This window comes from Pyricularia oryzae, chromosome 7, assembly GCF_000002495.2.
Source record: "Pyricularia oryzae 70-15 chromosome 7, whole genome shotgun sequence".
NCBI lineage: Eukaryota > Fungi > Ascomycota > Sordariomycetes > Magnaporthales > Pyriculariaceae > Pyricularia > Pyricularia oryzae.
The window spans coordinates 1,033,631-1,053,047 of NC_017854.1; the positions used below are offsets into that span (position 1 = coordinate 1,033,631).

The window sequence follows — 19,417 nt, forward strand, 5'->3', positions numbered from 1 at the left end:
CTGGGCAGGGTGCATGGTTCTCTCCTAATAGCCATTGGCTGTTGACGGAAGAAAGGTGGCCGTTCTGCCTGGGGCCTTGTTGTCTTGGCCCCAATTGCTAAAGAAAGATCATCATCCTACGGAAACCCTGCGCCACGCCTACCAACACGTAATGGACGCTAGTCACAACCCAATGAAATTGGTCGGAGTCGCTGGAGAATGATGGGGGTATGGGAATGGAGGTGACGATATTTCCGAATTTGCCGCTGCCCGACATCCCGTATCCTGAGACCAATTTTATTCTCTTGCATTCTCGAGTAGCGAGAAAAAAATAATAATTCTGTTGTCCTCAAGCATCACCGTCGCAAACAAAGCCTAGTTCTGGTTGATTTGATCCTAATCCCCCATCTAATCCGTGCCCGCCCACCAGTTAGCGCCTACCTGCCAACGTCGTCGCTACCAATCTAGTGGGCGCCACTCGTCGTCATCGCCTGGCACCTTTTTTCGACCCGGGGCCGTCAACCCGCGCATGCGTGCTACATTGAGCGTTACGAAAACTATGTTGCAGCAGTAGACCCAAAGTCTATACCGTTCACCTTCTGTCTTTTGTCACAATGAGCAACAACATTCCCGGGAGGCCATTTCCCAATACAACGTGAGTCCGGCCCTCCCCCTCTCTCAAAATGCCCCCGGAACATGGGGTTGCATGTGCACCAAACCTTTGCGTCGGCGGTATCCTCGGCCCGGGCTGACCCAGGCCGACTTTTCGGAAACCTCTAGAAACGTCGCAACAGCCTCGAACCCATACCAGACGAACATCGGCAGGTCGAAGACGAGGAAATGGGTGACCGCCCCCACGCAGAATTACGATGGCGATGATTGGGGTAACGACTACGATGATGAGCCGGAAGAACCAGCACCGCCCCTGCCGGGGCAGGTGACAGGATGCCATGGGACGAGCCAAACGACCGCCGGGGCTCCGGACATGCGTTCATCGCTCCCTTCAGCTGGAGCGCGCAACATGTCGGGCCCGCCGAGTCTGCAGCTCCAAACACAACAGCCCACAGGTAGAATCTCCCCAGGAGCGCTGCCATCGGACAAACGTCGTTCGTTTACAGCCGGCGGCCTCGGCGGGCCAACGGGGTCTGCTGCTCAATCGCCGGTCCTACATTCGGCGCCAGCAGTCCAAAGTCCTCCACCCTTTTCGAACCTTCCCTCCAGACAGGGCACCACATCTCCGACAGTGGCATCTCCGACAGTTGCATCCCCTAGCAGCCTGACGGGCGGCTTTCAGAGTGCTCGCGCAACTGAGAAAAACTTTCCCGCGCGCAAGAGCAGCCTCGATACGAAGGATGGACAACCGGATTTGACGACTGGATCTCGGCCGCAAGATGGGCTCGGCTCACAGTCCAACTCTAGACCTGCCTCTGGCCACGTCAAGCCTTGGATGGAGCCGCGGTCTGCTTCCCCTCAAGGGCCACGTTCACCTCCAGGAGGCGTCAAGTCCCCAACCTTGATCCGTCCGTCGGATATCTATCGCCGTATGGAAGAGGAGAAAGAAAAGAAGCGCCAATCTCTTGATTCGGGCAGGCCCAGCGTGGACAGTGCCACGGGCAGGCCGGGCACTGTTGAGAGGGCAGAGTCTCCTGCGATAAAATCGCCGGTAAATCTTATTGATACGCCTGTGCAAATCGGGCGACCTAGCTCTGATAAGGAAAACGCAACTGCTGAGTCGTTGCACACTGCTATAGCCGCTGGCCTCGAGACTGTAGCTGAGCGCAAGAGTGAATATGGCTTAGATGGCTTCGCGAATGGGCCTGGTCCAAAGTACCTGGAGTTGAACTTTGATACAGGGGATCGAGATGCAAAAGATGAGACGGAGATTCTCAAAACCGCATCCAACGCCACCGATACAGCGACCGGTGGCGCTGCCAGTGCTGAAGGGTCAGCATTGTTTTCGCAAAAATCGGACAGGTTGCATGATGAGATGTCAGCAGCAAGCACGGTCAAAACAGTTGAAGACCGTGTTGGAGGCGCTAAAGAGCCCCAAACGTTAGCTTCAGCCACTCCAAAAGAAAGTGCGATTGTTTCCACGGGTGACAAAGACATTATGAGCAGCTCAGGCCAAGATGCAAAGCCTACCGCACAGACAGATGCCACGCAAGATGAAGAACGGGAGAACGAATTGAGACGCTACTCTAGCAGCCCAAAGCTGCCCGATTTTGCAAGAATGTCATCATTTGGGTTCGACTTTCTCAGTACTTCTGCCAAGGATGAGGATAAACCGCCTGTTCCAGTGATTGCCAAAGAGCATGAACTGTCTGCCCAGCCGCCGGTTGGCCCTAAAGCCACCACGGAGGATGTTTCCAAGCCATGCGAGTTGAACGAGACAAAGAAGGAACAGAAAGTTGAAGCAGAGCCGCAGCATGCGGAGGTATCGGAGAAAGATGGTGGCAATATGGGCGTGACAAAATCGCCCAAGGAGGAAGGCACGATTGGCCGCGTGTCTCCCGCACTGTCGAACAGCCCGAGCCCCACACCAGGTACCAACGACGTAAATGCCAACAATCAATCTCTTGGATTGGGACTGGCAGTCGACAAACGGGCATCGGCGGAGATGGCGAGAAAAGTGTCGCAGAGAAAACCTGTTCCGTCGGCAACGATTGAACCGGTTGCAAGAACCGGCACAATGGACACAACCGCTGCCGTCAAGGAGAGCGACAAGCTCACGGACGAGATAATCAAATCGTTGAGCCCCCAGGTTGCAGCCAGCGAAACTTTGGGTGCCGGAAAGCCTCATGGCGACTCGGTGCCACGGGAAAGCGCCTACCTCGGGGATGTGTACGACTATTATGGTTCGTTCGACGAGAAGGCGGCCGAGGAGGAAGAGCCTGTTCCACAGAAGAAGCTCGACAGCCGGCCAACTTCTCCACTCAAGGGCAAGGTGCTGCCAGCGACTCCCAACCTGGACGATGATATGCCAGAGGGATCTATGAGCCCGAAGCCTTTGAACACGCATAAGAAACAACCGTCAGTCGATAATCCTGCCAAACTGCGTCAAAGGTTTTCTTGGGAGGCCGGCCAAGAGGAGGTCAACTCTCCGTCCAACCCGGATCTCCCAGCCCTGGTAATCCCAACGGAGACGTCCAAGGCCAGCCCAGAGCCTGAGCCCAAGAGCCTGACGATCATTCCTCCTCAACCTGAAAACGCGCTATTGTCGTCACCTATCTCACCTGCCCGGGAGAACTCTGCGATAAGTCCAATCTCATCAGGTTCTCCGAACTTGGAACGCCAGGTCTCCGAGTCGAGCATGCATCGCCCTGGGAACCAGACGGCTCCCTTTGAGTTACCGTCTCCTATTTCGGCTCTCTCTGATAACCGAAACACATCGGTAGCACAAGAGGAAAATAAGAAAACGCTGGCCGAAGAGAAGGAGTTCATCACAATCGCGACCAGCCCTGTGGAGGCGGAACACCCAGCGTTATCCCCAACGGCGACAACGGAAGATTCTCGCGACGAACATCAGCCATCTACGCCGATCAACATTGCGCCAGGCTTGACAAGTGTTCCTTTGCAATCACAGACACCCGAGTCGCCAAGCGTAAAAATTTGGACATTCCGGGAGATAATGGCACTGCCGACCTCGGAAGAACGCGTTGAACGCATGATAGAAACACGCAATCTCTTTGCCAAGCTCGACTCTGGCCTTGCACCATGGCTTGGTGCCATGACTGCTGGTCCGGAGCACGCAAATGCTTCATCTTCACTTAGAGAAGACGTGAACAACTTTGCAGGCGGTCAAGCTGAAAACCAGCGAGTAGGAGGGTCAGCAGCGCATTTAACGCAACCGCAACCATACTACCAGCAGTACGTCAATGCAAGCAACACGAATTTGGCATCCTCGGGTGGAGGTGAAACTACTAGTCGCCCTCTTAGCGGCGCGCCGAATCTATCGCAGCTCACGAGTGAGTTTAGGCATTCCGGTGGCCAGGTGGGTGCCAAGGGGAAGGAGTTTTTCAAGTCAGCCGGCAAGGCGGGCAAAGGACTGTTCAGCAAAGGAAAGAGCAAATTCCAGACTGCTCGGGAAGAATGGAAATAAGTTCTGGGTCCTCATATCATTTCATGTGGACGTGTCCTTTTTTGATACGGTCAGCCGGAGACTCGTCTTCAGCATACCTTTGATCTTTTTTTCATGCTCAACTGTCTACCTAACTATTCCGTTCATACTTTGTTACATTTTTATTTTTATTTTGATGAGGGCAGGATTGGGGTGCGGAAAATGGAAACGGAATGGAAAGCGATTTGTTTCTTTTTTATTGGCTATCCAAGTATCAGCAAACGCCCTCAAGCGAAACCTCAATTTACGCTCCGGTTCTGGAACTGGAGACGGGCATAGCCGCGACAACGACGTCTTACGAGACATGGCTTTGGTGTAAGACCTGATGTTTGGCCCCCTCACATGAATTGGTTGGTGTACAAGGCACGTCATTATTGGTGGCCTTAGTCAACAACGGCTGGAAACTCTGCACGGGAGGGTAGGCGATGTAACGCAGCAAGACATCGTCTAGCAACTACCTCAGACGCGGAGGTCAGGCTGGGCGAGGGTGGGTATGGGGCCGTAAGACGGAAGGAAGCATCCCAAGCTACAGTAGAGTTCGGTGGGCCTGTTATGTCGTTCAATGTCTGCCGCCGGTTGGGAGCAGTGCCGAGAATCCAGCTCTCAACGCTTGTGCCAACTAGTCTATCAGCATTACCTAGCGGACTACCTACTTAAGTGAAGACGTAGACCGCCTCATTGAACATCCTCAGACCAGCAGTCCGTTGACACATTGAGGGGCTCCTGGAATAGATTGGGGTGAGCTCACTCGCCACATTAAACATTGGTTGCCTACCTACATTGCTACCTACCTACATTGCTACCTACTGTATAAAGCATGCCTCTGTGTTACCACGGTGGATTTCGCCGAGAACATTTCTGCAGTCTATCGGCTATTGTATTTTACCCAGGCCTCATGCAACAAGGGTCACCATCTCCACTGGGGAAATCAGCCACGATACTAGCAGGCAAGGGAAAAGTCTGCAGAAGAGGAAAACAAACCCTGCTAGGGCTGCGCCATATGCCTCGAGCTGTCGATACGAACAATTGACGATCCAGTTATTCGTAGGCAGCACCCGGTGGCTCCAGCGATCATCCTTACCAACATTGGGACCCTGGGCGACGAGTGCCTAATTTTGGTCGTCTTCTGCCTTGGGCGGGGGAGATTGATCAGGAAACTCGTGGGCCACTGGGCCGCCTTGTTAACTTGTCGCTGAGCGAGCAGTCATCTCACCAGCGACCCACCTCGACAAGCCCATGCAAGCCATCATTGGTTCCGACCGTGAACATCACCATCACAGCGGCGGGCCGTCGTCCAAAACCCGCATCCACTGGAGGGGATGCCATTCTGTACGTGGGTGGATTCGTCTTGGACCGCGCACCCACAGGCGAAAGAAACTGGAGCTTCTGTCAGCCTGACCACCCCCTGCCCCCAAAAGACATCGATCCACTCGCGAACCCCCCCGGATCCCGCGTCCGCTTCCTGCTTGCTGGTGGTGGTGCTTGAATTCGAGTTCGGGGGTCGGGGTCGGGGTCCCTTTGTCGGCTGACGATTTTATTTTTCCATCTGTTTTTGTTTCGTAAGCTTGCCTTTTTGCTGTCATGTCCAAGCCTGAGCTTTTGGGTGTTGGCAGCTGTTTGAGTAGTACATGTCTTGAAGATCGCGACAAGCTGGATCGTATCTGGTCAAGCTCCCCCAACTCCCAATCACCTAATTCATCACCTCAGCCCACCAGCCCACATACTGCTGCAGCTGCAGCCTGGGCCAGGAGCACGGTCGTCACATCTCCAGCACTGACACCATCCCCACAGCGGAAGGGAGCAAACGACTCGACGTCGCTGTCTCAACTCCATCATCGGCTGCGCCCGTTAGCTGCGCCGCCCCAAGAAGCAATAACCACCACCAACAACACCGCAGCGGCCGGCAGCGTCATTGTTTTTAAACAAGACCAATTTGACGCAAACCGCCATGCGACAGCGCCCGGCACGTCTTTTTCCTCCGAATTAGCGCCCGCACAGTCGCCGCCGCCGCCTGTGTCGAATTCCAGAGCTACGGTTATTTCTTCTCCAGATCTCCAACTGTCGCCGCACGAGCATCCCGCCAGACTAAATTGCGACGAAAACGACTCGAGCGCAACCCGCCCAAAGCTTAATCCCAAATCGCCCGACTTAGACGTCGCCGCTGTGGCCCCTGCGCGCAACATAGGCGAGCTAAATAGCAACGGATTACACACTGCGCCGTTGTCGCCTGTTATCACGGGCGATAAGCCGGGGCATTTGGGAGACGCCGCCGGTAATAACGACCTTGCATTGGAGGGGGCCGCAACCGTGGCACCCAACGGTCGCGACAGGCCCGAGGAGGAGCCGGAGCGGAGCGAGGGTGATGGTCAAGAGGCCACCACCGACTTTGCCGACGCGACCTGGGACGAAGACGGAGACGATCACTTCACTCTCGTTACGCCTCAATCCATAGAGCTCAAACCAGCAAAGGGCCAAGTGCGCATTGTCACGCCCCGGCGCGGATCGGCCAACAACATGATTTTCGGCCACAAGCAGCAGGGTCAGCAAGACCACCAGCAGCATCAGCAGCAGGGTCAGCAGCAGCAGCAATACTTTTTACCGCAGCAAAATCAGCAACAGCAACAACAAAACTTTCAGCAGTATGGCCAGCCACAACAGTTTCTGCCTCAGGGGCAGGGACAATTTGTCCAACTTACTCCCCAGCAACAGCAGATGCTTCAGCAGCAATTTCTTCAGCAACAATATCAGCTGCAGCAATTGCAAATGCAACAGAGGCAACAACAGCAGCAGCAGCCACAGCAACCACAGCAGCCGCAGCAAAACCCTAACCAATACCAGAACCAACAGTTTCAACTGCAACCTCAAGAAGCATATCAGCAAGAGTACCCTGATGAGAATGTCGGTCGCCAATCGTCATTTGTAGGGTTGCCCCTGATTCGTCGCACTTCCACATTCAGCAAGTCGCTCAGTAAATCATCCGATGATTTCAAGGGTATTGCTGGCGTCAGCCCGGACCCCGGTCCCGGGCCCGGTGCACGGTCGGAACAGGAGCTCTTCTCGCAAATACCCATCCCGCCGATTCCTCAAGACCCTGAACCCGGTACAAGCACACAACTTAGTTATACACAGACGCCCATCCACATGAGCAAGCCTATTTTCCCGTTTACACCTGTTGCTCCTGCCGGTAACTTTGAGGTCAAATCGCCCGTCGGCCAGCCAGGACGATATGTGGAACATGGATGGCAAGTCGACAGCCCGGTCGAGGCAAAGGCACCGCCCGGCAAGTCTTTTGGCGGCGTTCCACAACAGCAACCCAAAGCTCAGCCGCCCGCTCCCCAGCCCCAAACTCGGAAGGCTACCGTAGAGAGTGGGAATACCTCTCCACCTGTCCGGAACCAGACGGGATTTAGCCCACCAATCCCAACGGGCAATGGGAAGCACTTGCATACGCCTCCCACAGGAGGACCTGGGTGGACGCTCCAGGAAACGAAGCCGATGGAGCCGCTACGAGCCGTGCGCCCCCGCCAATCCCAGCTCAACATGGGCGACCAGTATGCTCTCGACAAGGAAACAGGCGCATCGAGTAGGGTATCTTCTTCACCGCCAAGCTCCCCTGAATATCGTCGCGACGACGAAAAGGACTCTCCGGGTGGCTCTAGGAGCACGCCAGGAAGAAAAGCAAAAAGGAACACTGGCCTCCCAGCCACGGGACTGGGTGTAAGCCAACAGCAGCAACAGCAGCAACAGCAGCAGCGTTTCGATGAGATGTCTCCACTTGAGCCTCCAAAACCAATATTCGACCCCAACGGCATTACGCGGACGCAAACAAACGAGTCGGTCGAGTCAAACGGGAGCTTGTTGGGAAAGCTTCGAAGCAGATTCAACCATGAAAAGGCAATGACCATGTCGGCGAACACGGCGGCTGGTAATGCCCCCTCCGGCGGACGGCTGAGCGTAGATCAAACCAGGAGGAATGCGGACAATGTGTCCCTTGCTCCCAGCTATGACGGAACACCCGGTAAAAAGAAGAACCGTGGCTCCTGGCTGGGCTTGCGTGGCGAAAAGAAAGCTGGAGATCAGACCGAGCTTGATGGAGAAGCTTCAGGGGAGCAACTCGTGTCCTCGCCCGTGAAGTCAACAACTTTTGGGCGCAACGGTAACGGCCCGCAGTCGGCGCAAGCAGCACAAACGGGCCCCCAGCAACCTGGAGGACCAGCTGCTGGCGCCCCTGGGAGGCCATCGACGTCAGATGCACGTCCCAACGGAATGCCAGTGACAGCTCCCCAAGGAGGCGCTGCACAGCCCGGCCAGAAGCAGAGCCTGTCAAACAAGCTGTCTGGACTCCTCAATACTATCACGGATTCCAAGCCACCAAAGCAGCCACAGCATCAACCTCCTAGCTCGTCGCATGGCCTCAACCCAGTTATGGAGGAACAATCCGGGAACCAGAACCGATTTGGACAAGGCCTGCGTCCTGTGACTGCCGGCGCACCATTGAGCAGTGGTCAACAGCAGTCCAACATGACGGGTTTGAACTCGGGACAGACACAGCCCGGCCAGCCGCAGTCAGGAGCACCTGTCCAGACTGAACTGTCTAATAAGCAAGAGTCTATGAAGCCTAGCCAGCAACCAGGCGCTCAGCCACGTATAGGCCTCAGTGCCCATCCCGCACTTGTTGGAACACAGGGACCTGCAACCAGACAACGCAGCGACACTGCGAACTCGAGACCTTTCACGTCAGCATCCAACATGCCCGCGCAGCAGACATCGGATGCTGAGTCTATGAATCTTGGACTGCCTCCTAGGACAAAAACAGGAGGTGCACCATCTATCGCAGAATCTGAGCGTAGTGCCAAGAGGGTTTCTAGCACTTCGGCTTTCCTAAGTGGTCTCTTTGGCATCAAGGCTGGCAAAGGCAAGGAATCAAAGTCGCAGGCTGGTCAGAGCCAGATGACTCCTCTCAATCAGACAGGCATGGGCGGCTCTGCTCCCCCTAACGGACCTCAGCCAGGCCAACCAGTTCCCATCCAGCTTGGTCGTGGCATGCCGGTTCCGGGTCAGCCATTTTTGATCCAACAACAGCCAGGGCAGCCCCCCATTGTGGTGCAGCCTGGGCCTCCAGGGGCACCGCAGCCACAGCACACACAGCGCATGGTCCTCGTCCCAGGCCCCGACGGTCGATTGGTAATGATGCCTATACCCCCGGGTATGGAAATTCAGATGCGGCCACGTCCCGGCTTGCCCGGTCAGCAACCGTCCATGACCCTGGTTCCTACACTGCAACCGCAGCAACAGGTATCACACGGAGCCCCGGGTTCTTCACCTCCAGTACCTCAAGGCCCACCAGGGCAAAAGCCTACTCAATGGCCGCTTGGTAGTGATGGCTCGCCACAGCCTAATCAGAGCCAGCAGGCATCCACCAATGCGACCCCGGCGCATTCTCCTCCCATGGCCGGGGCCAACGGTTCGCAGTGGCTGGCTTCTGGTGCTCAGGGTCAGGTTGCACCTGGCTCAATGGCAGGCAATGCTCAAATACAACAGCAGTTCCAGCCTGTCCAGCAAGTTCCCATCCGTGGCCAGTCTCCTGATCATCGTACACTGCCATCCCAGATGCTACCTCCAGGTGCCTCTGTCGATCAATCGGCAGCGTTGAATCAACCCTTTGCAAATGCAGCCGCAACTCAGCACACGGAACGCAAGCCCGCAGGATTGCACCCGCATGCCCAGAACCCAAACGACTTCGGAAACACGGAGCGCGCAGGCACACCGCCCAAGTCCAAGCACGACCGTCGTCGATCGTCGGTCTCTTCTGCACAGCACAGCCCCCAGCTGGTTCCCCATGGCTCGCCGCACGTCAGGCGGGTCTCGACGCCGTCCTTGTCGCTTGGACAGCACGGCAGTCCTGGTTTCCAGCCAGCAGGTGTTTCTATGCAGATGGGAGCGACTGCTGTACCCGGGACACAGAGCGCACAAGCGCCGGCGAGGACAACAACATCGCCGCTGCCTAGCCCGGGACTCGCCAACCAGGCAAAACACCATTCTACTTCTCCCCAGGCCAGTCCTGGTCTTGTGAGCCAAATGGGTCAACTCAACCTGGGTCAAGGTCCGCCTCAGGGGATACAGATGCAAGGGCAAGCTCCTGGTCAAATGACCCCGGGTCAACAGCCAGTGCAGGCGCAGCAGCCGCCTCAGCAACAACCTCAGGTCTTGCCAGAAGAATCACCTGCGATACCATGGCAGACCTACAACAACCAGGCGCCAGCCCAGGGAGGACGCCGGGCTTCAAACACATCGGGCGCACTGACGGAGCACCAGAGCAGCGCCTCAAGGTTCTTCAACAAGCTTGCCAACGTCGGCTCGGGTGGACCTCAGCAGCGACAGGAGCAAAAGGCCGACAAGAAGGCCGACAAGAAGATGGAAAAGAAGGCGGAGAAGAAGAAGAGTGGCCTAGGGTTGTTCAATATGAAGTCGTCGAAGCAGGAGGAGCCGGTAGCTGCTCAGGCCCAGCCGGTGCGGCTTGGGCCGCCACCCGGTGGTCCACAGTATGGCGACAAAGGCCCGCCGACCATGTATGGCCAGCCTATCAACGGCCTGAACGGTGCAGCTCAGCAGCAGCCCCCTCCTGTTGGTGCTCCTGCCCACCAAAGCCAGGTGAACCAGCAACCTATAGTTCAAGGCCAACAGCAAGGACAGCAGCAACTACAAGCACAGGGCCCACAGGGCGCTCAAGCTCAGGGTCACAAGCCTATGGGTCAGCAGTCGCAGCTGCAACCTGGCGCCCCTACCTCACAGGCCCAGGGTTCTGGTATCCCCAACACTGCTGGATTTACCCAATCACCACCGCTGCCAGGGGCTCCATTCTACTCTCCAGGAGCCGTGCCTGAGCCGTTGTTCAAGACCAATCGTAAAGCGACGCAGCCGCAACAAGACACTTCTTCCAGTCAGCCCAAGCAGAACGCCGCGACCCAGCCGCAAAGCAATGAGCCCACATACGCACCCGTTGGAATCCCTGCTGGGTACGCGACTGTTCGCAGTGAAGGGAGAATGTTGCAGCACGGTGGTTCGCCTTACCTTATCTCGCATGGCTCGTTCCCGGACCAGTATGTTGGCCATCCGGCTTTCCAGAGCCCTCAAAACACACCCCCTCAGCAGCAACAACAGCAGCAGTGGAGCAACTCTTCGACTCCGCCGCTTGGGCAACAGCAACAGCAGCCTCAGCCTCAGCAATATCAGCAACCTGGTAACTACCAGATGGGTGCACATGGTATGCAGGGGCAAGGCTTCAACACGATGCAGGGTCCTGGGTACATGGGCATACAGAGTCAGGAACAACAGTTTATAAACCAACAACAACTGCAACAGCTGGCGCAACAGCAGATGCAACAGCATCAGGGGCAGCAGCATCAGTACCCACCCCCAATGAGTTCTGGATTTAACCAAGGGGTTGGGCAACCTCAGCAGCTAGTAATGCAACAGCCGCAGCCGCAGCACTTTAATGTTCAGCAAGGCGTCCCTGGTCAGCAAGGTCAGCAGCAGTACCTGGGCCAGACTCCACCAATCTCGGGAGGAAATTTCGTAAACATGGGGAATTTTGTCGGGTCAACACCCCCAACTCAGGGTGGGCAGTTCAGTCCACCTCAACCTGGGTCTCAACAAGGGTCCCAGCATGGCTCGCCCGCTCCAGGAACAGCGCCTTTCCAGGCCCCCCAGCAGCAATACATGCAGCAGCACCAGCAGCAGCAACAACAGCATCAATACCCGCAGCAGCATAGCCACACGCCGAGTCCATCACCTAGCCCGGCACCCAATATGGTATACCAAGGCGCTTTGCAAGCTGTCGGTCAGCCTGGATCTGGACGGCCGACTCCTTCCCAATCGCCCGACCCGGCTCAACCTCAGACCACCTCACCACCTCTGCCTCACATCATGCATCCGGGATCTCCTCACAGCTACCCGCTACCTGAGTCTGCTCGTGCCACGACCTTCTCTCCCGTCAATCCTGCGGCTGGAGCTATGCCTAACCCACCTCTGCCTCAACGCAGCCAGATGGGAATGATACCAGAAGGGGCTGCCCAGCAACAGCCTCAGCTGCATCAACAGCAGTCAATGCAGCACCTCAATGACGTCGAGCTCCAGCGTCAGAACAGCATGATTAGCCAGGTGTCGTCGGTCCACCCTGTTGGAGGTTTTGCGTCCGCAAACGAGGTGTCCCGCATGACGAGCGGCGCAGGAAGCAGTGAAGGCAGCAGCGGTGGTCAGACGGCGGGCCCAGTCGTTTCTTCGGCCGAGACATCGCCTGTTCCGGAACAGCACTCTAAAATGGCCAGCATCAACTCACAACAGACCAACCAGCGCTACGCGCAGGGCCAATTTGAAAACATTTACGACACCTCGCCGCGTCTGCAGTCCAACACGCATTCTTCTCCTCCGCCCATGGTAACGGCATCTCCGCCACCCCCAATGCCTGTGACGTCTCAGGCAGCCTCTCCGCCGCCTCATGCTGTATACTCGCCGCCAGTGTCACAAGCCGTCTATCCACCGATTCCTCAGCCTGTTGGTCCGCCGGTGCGTTCCACCGATCAGCAGGTACAACAGCAGGATCAGCTGCGGGCGCAGAGCGCCTCTCCGCCTTCGCAAAGCAGCAATGCAGCTCCCGCCGCTGCTGCTGCTGCCGCGGTTGGCCCTAGTGTCGCAGTGATACATTCACACTCGCCCGAACCGCCGTCGCCGACAGACGAGGAGATTAGGAAAGTCGGAGGGACGACGACTGGTCACCTGACCGTCGATGGTGGCTCCGAGGAAAACGGGGCTGGTGGCAGCAACGGCGAGCTGGGACGCAAGCCGACTATCCGGGCGACTTCGGCAGAGCAGTACGAGGAGGCCAAGCGAAAGATGCTTCTCCGAGACCTGGAGGAGAAGATCCCCGTCTTCATCCAGGATGATCCTCCGCCAATCAAGAAGGAGGAAGAGGCCACTGTGCCCAAGATGAGCGCCACCAGCTATCCGGGCCAAGAGTGGAATCCATATGGCGATGGGTTTGAGACATGGGAGGATTAAGGGACGAAGGCGGAATTTTGATGACATTGCATACAACGTCCAATCATGCTTCATCTTAGGTCTTTTTGGGGAAAAACATGATTCTTTTCTTTTTGTTTTGGAAAAAGAAAATAGTGATCATGGGAATGACTTACATGTTGTTTCCATTAGCTTCCTCATCTTTACTAAGCATGTTTCACTCCCTTTTTTTCTTTTTCTTTTTTTTTCCCTCTAATGTATATTTAAATGTTAAAACAACTCTTTTCTTGTCTCCATCACTTTGTCAACTTGAATATTTCGAGGGTATATAATGCATAATGATTCTCATCATTGTCAACTTGTTGCTGGGGTATGGTCAAGACCAGAGCCACATCCTTCAGGTCAAAGCAGTTCCTAGGAAACAGATGAATGAGCATCTTGTCGATCTCCGGCGAAGTGCATATTTAATTATACGAGATTAATCTTTGGGATGGGTAAGGCGAAAAAGCAAAAGCAAAAGATCCGTCCAAGCCGCCTCCTTTTCATCTCATCTCTGCAAGGCACACAGCCACGACCTGTCAAAACTCAGCTCGGTTGCGGGCCCAGGACCGACTTAGCAAAAAAAAAAAAACCTCCTTGGCCTCTTTTACTACCGGGTAACAAGGCAGGCAGCTGATCAGGAACCATCTGAGCAACCCCCGACAAGGCTTTTTTACCTCTCTTAAAACCAGATCTAACGCCAAGAGAAATCTTGGCCATGTACACGTTCGTCATAGGGGGATTTCAGCTGCACGTGATTCTCACTAACGCGCGCTCTTATTCTTTTTTGATGGGCAGTCGGCCATCAGATTCCCGTTTTTAAACACCCCCCCTTTTTTTTTCTTATGATGTCCTTTTTTTGGGGCCCCCGGTCGCCTCTCTCTACGCCCCCGAAGATGGGCTTATCAGCTAAAATAGATACTATCCCGTTCCCCCCAAGCGCACTAGGTTCGCACAAAAAAGATTTGGTTTAGTTTTTGTTCATTCCAGACCATGACGCTATTGAAGAGCTTCTGTCAAGTCAATGGGTTTTTGACTTGACTTTGTTTTATGGCGTTGGGGCAGGGAAAAAAAAACCCTCCAGCCTCGACAAAAAGTTCGACCAAGTTTTAGAATCAAGAAACAACAACCCCCTCGATAGTCTTGCGGTTTGGGTCAAGAGCCAAGACACCCGGAATATAATGCGACATTGAAAAAAAAACCCCCCAGAACAATCAGTCCGACGACGCCCAACAGCAGCAATATTGTATTACGTCGAACTTTGTCCAACGCAAACAAACAAACGAGAAAAAAAAGGACATCTATTATGACGCCTCGGTCACCCACAAATTCCTGCACACGACGGGAGATCTACAAAACCATACAAGAAAACCCAGAAGCGATTTCAAGACAAGGCTTCTGGTGGGAACGCAGATCCACTACAGCGCAATCGTCATCATCATCATCAACAGCATCGTACACAGTCTAAAAAAAAAACACGGTTGTTATCTTTTCCCTTTTTTTTTGCACGAATACTACATCATGAACGTTCGCACTCCGCCTCGACGCCGCCCGTTCAGCTATGCCACGACGGTCATGATCACGGTCTTGGCGGTGTTTTGCTGCCTGGGCCTCTTGTTTTGGAATCTTAGCAATGACGACCTCAGCCCTCTGCTGCTCATATGCGTCGTCTGGCTTACGGTGTGTTTGAGGATCTTGGTAAAATTGGGCAATGTCTAAGCAGGTTTTTCTCTTCTTCTTTTTTTTCCCCCCCTTTCAAAGTTCTAGTTTCATTTGTACATACCCCAAACGAAGATATAAATAATGATAATGTTGCCTACCTACACAAAGACTGTCTGTCTACTCGTTTATGCATCATGCCCAAACCTTGCCAGCTTTTTGTCCAGAAGTACGCAAGCAGATATTGTTCCCTAGAAAGTTTCCCTCTCCGGCCGGTTGCTGCCGAGCCATTTTGTTCTAGAAAATGGAAAATTGACAGGCAAGCAGTTCACGACCCATTTCTTTGCCATTCAAAGGTAGCAACCCAAATTTCAAACTTTTACCGGATGCGATCTAGGCCATTCCTCCGCTCGGCCGGATGGGGGGCTGTGTCTAGCGTCGTTGTTTCCGTCTCAAAAAAAAAAAAAAAAAAAAAAAAGGCCACTGAACTGTGGAGAGTTTGGACCGCTAACACAGTCTTTAATGCTAGAACTGCAGTAGGCTTAGTGGGCCCCCTCCAAAAAGATGGTCCAAGTGCAGAATGTCCCCAAACCCACGTGGGGGAGAACTTGGTGTGCTATATCAACTTCTGCTGGGATGATTCTTGGTCGGTATCGGTTTGGAGTTGTCCGCCACAGGTTACCTATATCCGAGATGTCGTCGTGGGGATAAACCGGTTGGAAACGAACTCTGAGAGATTCTATTCCAAGTTTCTTTATTGGATGACATGTTATAGTGGCTATTATACTTGCCCCACATGTGTGGATTTAATCCAGTACATGACATAAAAAAAAAAGCCAGCCAACAGCTAAACAAAAAAAAAAGTACAGGCCCAACGCCGATTGCAAACTCGGACTCCCGCTCAACCACACAGTCCCCCATTTTACCCCACAACAATGGGGTTGTAGTAACGAAAGCGGTTGTGCGGATCATACACGGCCTTCATGTCCCTCAGCCTCTGCAAGCGCCACGGCTCATGCCCATAGAGCTGCTCGAGCGGTTCGGACCCGTTGGCGTAGTTGACATAGACGTGCTCCTTCCTCCCCGGCTGGCCCTCGTTCCACATGTCCGTCACCTCCCTCACCCACTCCCACCCGGCCTCTCTCACCTCGGCGCCGACAGCATCGCCGTCGACGAGAAGACTCGCCAGCATCAGGTGGTGGTCGCTACGGAACGGAAAGGCCGACTCGTCGTCGGGCCGCGCCGCGACCGCCGCCGTCGCGTAGCCCTCGTGTATGATGGCCATGCCCGCGGCCAGGACCGGAGCGCTGACGACGCGGGCGGCAAACGCGTCAAAGATGGCGCGCTCCGCCGTCAGGTTGTACACCTGCAGCCCGGCCGAGGCCTGCAGCCGGTCGCCCAGGCCGTGCTGGCAAAAGACGCTCGACAGGCCGGTGCCCTGCGCGGCCGAGATCTGCGTCAGCGGCACGTCGCCCCACTCGCTGCGGGCGGATTCAATGGCGTTGAAGGGCGCCAGGTGCTGCTCGGCGTCCTGCTCGCTCCCGCGGTAGGCAAAGGTCCACGACATGATGGGCTCGGTCTCGGTGATGGTGCCGTCCATGGCGAAGAAGCCAAAGTTGGCGGCCATGTCGACCGGCGTGCTGCCGTTGCCGTGGAACTTGTTCAGCGCCTCAAACACCTCCTCGAGCTTGTCGCCCCTCCAGACGTAGTTGTGGTAGTGCCACATGTCTGGCCCGCGCGGGTAGATCTTGAGCTCGAAGCTGGTGACGATGCCAAAGTTGTGGCCCGCGCCCCTCATGGCCCAGAACAAATCCGGGTGCCTGTCCTTGCTGACCGTGACTGCGGCACCGTTGGCAAGAACCACGTTGAGCTTGATGATGTTGTCAATGACCATGCCATAAAGACCTTCCTGACGCCCGTGGCCGCCGCCCAGCGTCGGGCCCAGCATGCCGACGCAGTCGCAGGAGCCCGTGGTGGCGACGTGGCCGCGGTCCCAGAGGTAGTCCACGACCTGGCCGACGTAGGTCCCACCCTGCATCAAGGCGGATTTGCCATCGGGTTTGATGGTGATGTTTCGTAGACGGGCCATGTTGATCTGCACGCCGTTGAAGGTGCCGAGGGTTTTGGTCCATCCATGTCCGCGGTTGATGGCGAGGAATGGGATGCTGTTGCGGTTGCAGTATCGGACCTTTTTGAAGGGTCAGTTGTGATTTGTTAGTATCCCTGGCATTCATTGTACAGAAAAGGGGATATGCACATACAATGGCAGGTATGTCCGACTCCTGGTCTGGCATCACCACCACCTGGATCTGAGGCGCGGAAAAGTTGCTGAACCGAGCCGTGGCGTTGCCATAATTTTCATCATCTGGCCCAAAGATGAGTGTGCCTTTGGAAAGACGAGAACCAAGTTCCCGACGGACCTGTTCCGCGTCTACCTGCTGGCGCGTGGTCAAGAGTTGGGAAAAGGGGTCAGAGATGCTGGCACCAGCCACGAGGATCTGGAATAGTGCCAGACCACAAACGAGCGAAATGAGATTCTTCATCTTGGCTGCCTTTTCTTTGCAGAGAATGCTTTACCATGAGTGCTCCCTTTTCTCTCTCCCAAACCGTCATGTGCTCAACATCGAGAGGCAGGCTTTATACTATTCATCTTCATCTTTCTTCTTCTGTGCCCCCTCCTTGTCGGCGTAGGGACCCCATTCCACATCCTGTGTGGCACAAGCCTCAAAAAGAAAGGAAGAAAGAAAAAACCATGAAAGCTGCTTATCATTCCACTACAGCCCAAATATAAAGGCCGAGGTTAAAAAAGTAAACCAGGAGCTTGTTGTTTTTTCTCGAGTAGTCGGGAGATTTATCCGAACTGGGCCATAAAACAAAGGTCAGCTGCGGGCTTGCAAGTAAATTCCGAGGCACCTATGCAAGGATACTATACCGGACACGGTATTGTTTGACAAGACACTTCTCAGCTTGTCGTGTCCAATGGCGCAAGCAATATTTGCCCACCACTCTTACTGGATCTGATACTCTTGTGAATAATTCAATTTGTTTTGTGGACCCTTTGATCCATTTTGGGTGGTTGCTGTCTTGGAATCAGTCTAATGCTTTCGGACGTTGGCTACTTTGGTAAAAACTGTCAAGAACGAGCCTTCTCATTTTAATCAACCTAATTTAGTGGCAGGTCCCATCTGTGTGCATCGCGCCATTGCCTTGCGTCCCCTCTGCCCGGATGGACTTTGTTGCTGCCTAGTTGTCACACCGGTGCCTTGTGTTATTACCTAGATATGTTTCGAAACAAAATGTTACAAATCCTTCCGGACCCCCAATAATCGCCAACATATACCGCTGATGAGCTGAAGTTTATTTGACAGATCTAATTGGACAGCCTCAGAAGGCTGCATGATCAGTAAAAAAAAGAGGCTTGATGGCCGGCGTACACCACGTGGGGAGCTAGTTGACCGCATGTGGAACGATAGCTCAAGAAAAAATGGGTAAAATGACCCCCAAAAACATAGGTCGTCCTTTTGGCATCTTATCGAGGCTCACTCCTTTCTACCTGCCCATCCAGCCACCATCAACAACAAGCACATGCCCGCTGACATAGCCGCTCGCCTTGCTGGCCAGGTAGACGGTGGTGCCCTTGAAATCCTCGGGGTCGCCCCACCTGCCCGCGGGGATCCTGGCCGAGATGCTCGCCAGCCTCTCCTCGTCCTTGAGCAGGGCCTCGTTCATGTCCGTGGCGATGTACCCCGGCGCGATGGCGTTGACGGTGACGCCGCGGCTGGTCCACTCGTTGGCAAACGACTTGGTCAGCTGCGCGACGGCGCCCTTGCTCGCCGCGTAGGCCGGCACCGTCAGCCCGCCCTGGAACGAGAGCAGGCTGGCATAGTTGACGACGGAGCCCCTGCGGCCCGTGACGGGGTGCGGCTCCAGCGAGAGCATGTGCGCGCCCACGTCGCGCGTCAGCGTAAACACCGCCCCGAGGTTCACCTGCATCACCTCGTTGAAGTCCGAGTCGGGGAACACCTCGCACTTGTGCCGGCGCTGGATCCCGCCGCAGTTTACCAGGATGCGGACCTGGTGCCCGTCGGCGAGCACCTTGGGCGTCAGCGCCGCCACGCTCTCGGGGGACGAGAGGTCCGCCACGTAGATTTGGGACTTGCGGCCCAGGGCGAGGATGGCGTCCCGGGTTGTGGTGGAGGACTCGTCTCTCTTTTATTTTGTTAATGTTGGGGTTAGTTTTTGATGTTTGCCAGACTTTCATTTTTTTTTTTTTCAAGCTCACCTGAACAAGTAGCACATCGGCACCGGCCTCGGCCAGACCAATGGCTACAGCAGCTCCGATACCCCGGGTGCCTCCTGTAATCAGGGCAGTGTGGTCTTTGAGAGAAAAGAAGTTGGCCGCCATTTTGAGTGAATCTGTGTCAAAATATCTTTTGTCCGTCTGACCCCAAATCTTTGCGCTTGGCAGATGAGAAAAAGAAGAAAAAAAAGTCTATTCTCTTCAATCATCACGCGGGGAAATGACATGCACTTTGGAGTCGTGTTCCCCGTAATGTGGGGGTTGCCTTTCTTGTGGAAAGACTTCCCCGAGTCCGGAGTCGGCCCCGC

General features: G+C 55.0%; 4 protein-coding genes across 4 annotated transcripts; 2 read left to right on the forward strand and 2 right to left on the reverse strand.

Annotated features, from left to right (window-relative positions):
• The first annotated feature begins 278 nt into the window (after positions 1 to 278).
• MGG_02917 (uncharacterized protein) lies at positions 279 to 5,277 on the forward strand. Its single transcript, XM_003720755.1, has 2 exons — positions 279 to 634; positions 760 to 5,277. The coding sequence occupies exons 1-2, from the start codon at positions 594 to 596 to the stop codon at positions 4,076 to 4,078; spliced, it is 3,360 nt and encodes a 1,119-aa protein (XP_003720803.1). The 5' UTR covers positions 279 to 593; the 3' UTR covers positions 4,079 to 5,277.
• Positions 5,278 to 5,594: 317 nt separating this feature from the next.
• On the forward strand, positions 5,595 to 13,539 carry MGG_02916 (uncharacterized protein). Its single transcript, XM_003720756.1, has one exon. The coding sequence runs from the start codon at positions 5,678 to 5,680 to the stop codon at positions 13,151 to 13,153; it is 7,476 nt and encodes a 2,491-aa protein (XP_003720804.1). The 5' UTR covers positions 5,595 to 5,677; the 3' UTR covers positions 13,154 to 13,539.
• A 2,192-nt stretch (positions 13,540 to 15,731) lies between these two features.
• Positions 15,732 to 17,352, reverse strand: MGG_02915 (FAD binding domain-containing protein; the record flags this gene model as incomplete). The annotated part of the gene is made up of 2 exons (XM_003720757.1): positions 15,732 to 16,997; positions 17,071 to 17,352. 2 exons carry the CDS (start codon positions 17,350 to 17,352, stop codon positions 15,732 to 15,734), a joined length of 1,548 nt encoding a protein of 515 aa, XP_003720805.1.
• A 545-nt stretch (positions 17,353 to 17,897) lies between these two features.
• Positions 17,898 to 19,350, reverse strand: MGG_02914 (2-deoxy-D-gluconate 3-dehydrogenase). The gene is made up of 2 exons (XM_003720758.1): positions 19,092 to 19,350; positions 17,898 to 19,018 (listed from the first exon to the last, which is right to left on the reverse strand). The coding sequence occupies exons 1-2, from the start codon at positions 19,212 to 19,214 to the stop codon at positions 18,359 to 18,361; spliced, it is 783 nt and encodes a 260-aa protein (XP_003720806.1). The 5' UTR covers positions 19,215 to 19,350; the 3' UTR covers positions 17,898 to 18,358.
• Between the last annotated feature and the right edge of the window lie 67 nt (positions 19,351 to 19,417).

Coding starts and splice junctions, on each gene's coding strand:
- MGG_02917 (XM_003720755.1), top strand. CDS start 594: ATGAGCAACAACATTCCCGGGAGGCCATTTCCCAATACAAC. Junction 635..759: donor AGGCCATTTCCCAATACAAC/GTGAGTCCGGCC, acceptor GGAAACCTCTAG/AAACGTCGCAACAGCCTCGA.
- MGG_02916 (XM_003720756.1), top strand. CDS start 5,678: ATGTCCAAGCCTGAGCTTTTGGGTGTTGGCAGCTGTTTGAGTAGTACA.
- MGG_02914 (XM_003720758.1), bottom strand. CDS start 19,214: ATGGCGGCCAACTTCTTTTCTCTCAAAGACCACACTGCCCTGATTACA. Junction 19,019..19,091: donor CCGATGTGCTACTTGTTCAG/GTGAGCTTGAAA, acceptor ACAAAATAAAAG/AGAGACGAGTCCTCCACCAC.